The 2522-nt window shown below is 39.8% G+C and overlaps 1 protein-coding gene across 1 annotated transcript; it reads right to left on the minus strand.

The window, feature by feature from the left end:
• Positions 1–173: 173 nt before the first annotated feature.
• Positions 174–2516, minus strand: LOC107853990 (cyclin-A2-2). The gene is given in 5 exon segments (XM_047404666.1): positions 174–488; positions 611–683; positions 802–1318; positions 1321–1642; positions 1645–2516. Coding segments are annotated over 3 exon segments (1188 nt in total). The 5' UTR covers positions 2335–2516; the 3' UTR covers positions 174–488; positions 611–683; positions 802–1142.
• Between the last annotated feature and the right edge of the window lie 6 nt (positions 2517–2522).

Below are 2522 nucleotides of genomic sequence, written 5' to 3' on the forward strand. Positions count from 1 at the left end.
AAATCTTTTCATCCTCCGCCAACAGTGGCAAGCTACTTTCCACCTTTTTCATTTGCTTCATCTCTAATGTGATGTCCAATAGACTACACACCCTCGGGCGCGAATAAAACTAACACACTGAACACAGTATATTTTTCAGCCTAGAGCACAAAACGAAGAAATCAAAGATCCAATTGAATTTTTACCACTCTGTCAAAACTCCATTCTCAGTTTAAAGCCAACAGAGCTTAGCAACACCAGTGTCAAAAGTAACATATATCAGCATAACGTTTTCAACATAATGCAAACTATAATTGATGGTAGAGCCTAGCTGAACAAACTCATAATTTACTAAAACCTTGCCAATGCCGATTCATTGTAAGTTTTTACAGCAGAGTTACTGAAAATACATATTGAAAACAGCTCGATCTGTCAACAACTAGCCCCAGTAAACAGCACAAGTTGCATAGCAGTTATCCCTCATCAGGTGGTGAGCCACCAGGAACCAGCTGCATCAAGGGAAAACAAAAAGAGAAAATTATACTCCCGATAGCAATATAGTTATTCGAAGGGAAAAGGGAAATAAAATGAAGAAAGATTTTATTCGGAAAGGCTAGTAGATTATACTCACGATGGCAATGTTGTTTCCGTTGAGCAATATCTGATCAAGTTTTGTTATCCGCCGCCCTTCAGAAGTGATCTCGCTGCAAAATAATTGGGTAGCTGTTTAGCAGTGGATCGATAAAAAGCTCTTTTTTTTTGTTAGTTCAGTATGGAAAAGGATTTATTAAGCTTAAAGAATAGAAATGTCAAAGTTGGAACCATTCAACAACAGGAGTTTCCAAACAGCTTTAAATACACGATAGCAAGTAGCTAACCAGGTGCTGTTATGTTACTTCTTACATATTGCCATTTCCTAAACTTAAGGCATTTGCTTCATCGAAATCTCCATGTTTTTGTATCACCTGCTGTCTGCTAGTGACCAAACATGATAGGACAATACATGGTGGTTAAAATTTGAAACAGGGTTGAACGAAAGAATCGAGTCCCTTTCGAGGAAGGATAGATTATTGTAGGTTAAAGATTAACGTCCTTCCGCATGTGAAAGCGACAATGGATCTGCCGAACATGAATCGGCCAACCAGACTTAAAATCAGCATTTCCTAGAACAGTGATTGGATTGGTTTTGGAGATGATAAAGTTGCCACAGACTTGAACTTTGGCTGTCTATATTTTTCACGGATGGCACTCAGGGTGCTTCCGCTGGTGTTCATCTGAAAATCTTGCAGCAAAAGAACTGTAGTTTTCCGCTCTAACACCTTATATCTGGTGTAGTGCGCAAAATTGGATTCCATGGGTGGTTAGATTGATCAAGTGTCCATCTGGCAAGAAATACAGATGATGCAGCCGTAACAGATGGAAGAAACTTAAGAAAACCATATTCAGCCAGTGTTAGCTCTGCTAAATAGTTTGCCATGAATTCCAGTTCAACAGAGGGAACCTCATAAGAAGCCTGTGCTGCTTGAACAAATCTCCTCAGGAACTTTTTTGTAGTTGGAGCAGGAAAGCCCACAAAATTCAAAACTCTTTGACTTTCCATTTTTACTACCTCTTCTTTCGCGTAAGTGTTGTCTGTTGTAAAGCAAAATTCTTCCACATGAGGTGTGCACAAATTTCTTCATACTTGGAAGCAATAAGCATGCAGGTAACTCCAAGCAGTTGCAGCTTTTGTTTTTTAATGTAATTCTCAGAGAGGAACCTATCAATGAGATGTACAGTCAGGTAAAGAGTGTCTGGAACCATCCTATATTCTTCAGAAACCTCCACAAGCCAATCAATTAGAATGCTTCGCATACCCTTGTTAATGTCCCGCTGCAGCTTTTCCATATAATTAAAGGAAGGCCGCCGGTCAAGCTCCATGGCAGGCAAATTGCTATATATATCAGGAGCATACAGACTACACATTAGTGGATCCTAGTGTTTTGAATCTATATCTGTGATACCAAGAGAATTGGAGCTTTCTTGTTTCAGGCAAACCTTGCTTTCATCTTTTTGTGTTGTATTAAGGAGTGTAATGCCATGACATGAACTCCTATTCACAAGCATAAGATCAGCTAAACCACACTGAGCGGCAGTGATATATTCGCTTGGCTGAGTTAATGAATGGTCCTGGAGGTGTGCCTGTGAACAGTGCTCTTGTGATTCCTCGACCCTTACTTTTTTTGCTTCATCAATCATACTCTCTTTTCTATCTTCAACCTGTGGTTTTTTCACTAAAATAGCAGGTGTCACCTTCGAATTCCTCTTATCAGTGAATTTCTTAACCTGAAATTTGCTTCCATTTATGCAATTCATGTATGTGTCTTCACAAAGCACATTGGTGACATCCCTGAGAACAGCCCTTCGCTTAGGCTGTTGAGAAGCAATACTAGCCGAATTAACTAGTTTGTTCTCATCCGAAGCTGGTCTTTTGGACTTTATTCCCTGTGTTAACTGTCCCTGTTTCTTATCCTGCCTGACAGAGGGGTGTAGAGGCGGTAACC

Source organism: Capsicum annuum, unplaced genomic scaffold, assembly GCF_002878395.1.
Source record: "Capsicum annuum cultivar UCD-10X-F1 unplaced genomic scaffold, UCD10Xv1.1 ctg65740, whole genome shotgun sequence".
In the NCBI taxonomy this organism is placed as follows: Eukaryota; Viridiplantae; Streptophyta; class Magnoliopsida; order Solanales; family Solanaceae; genus Capsicum; species Capsicum annuum.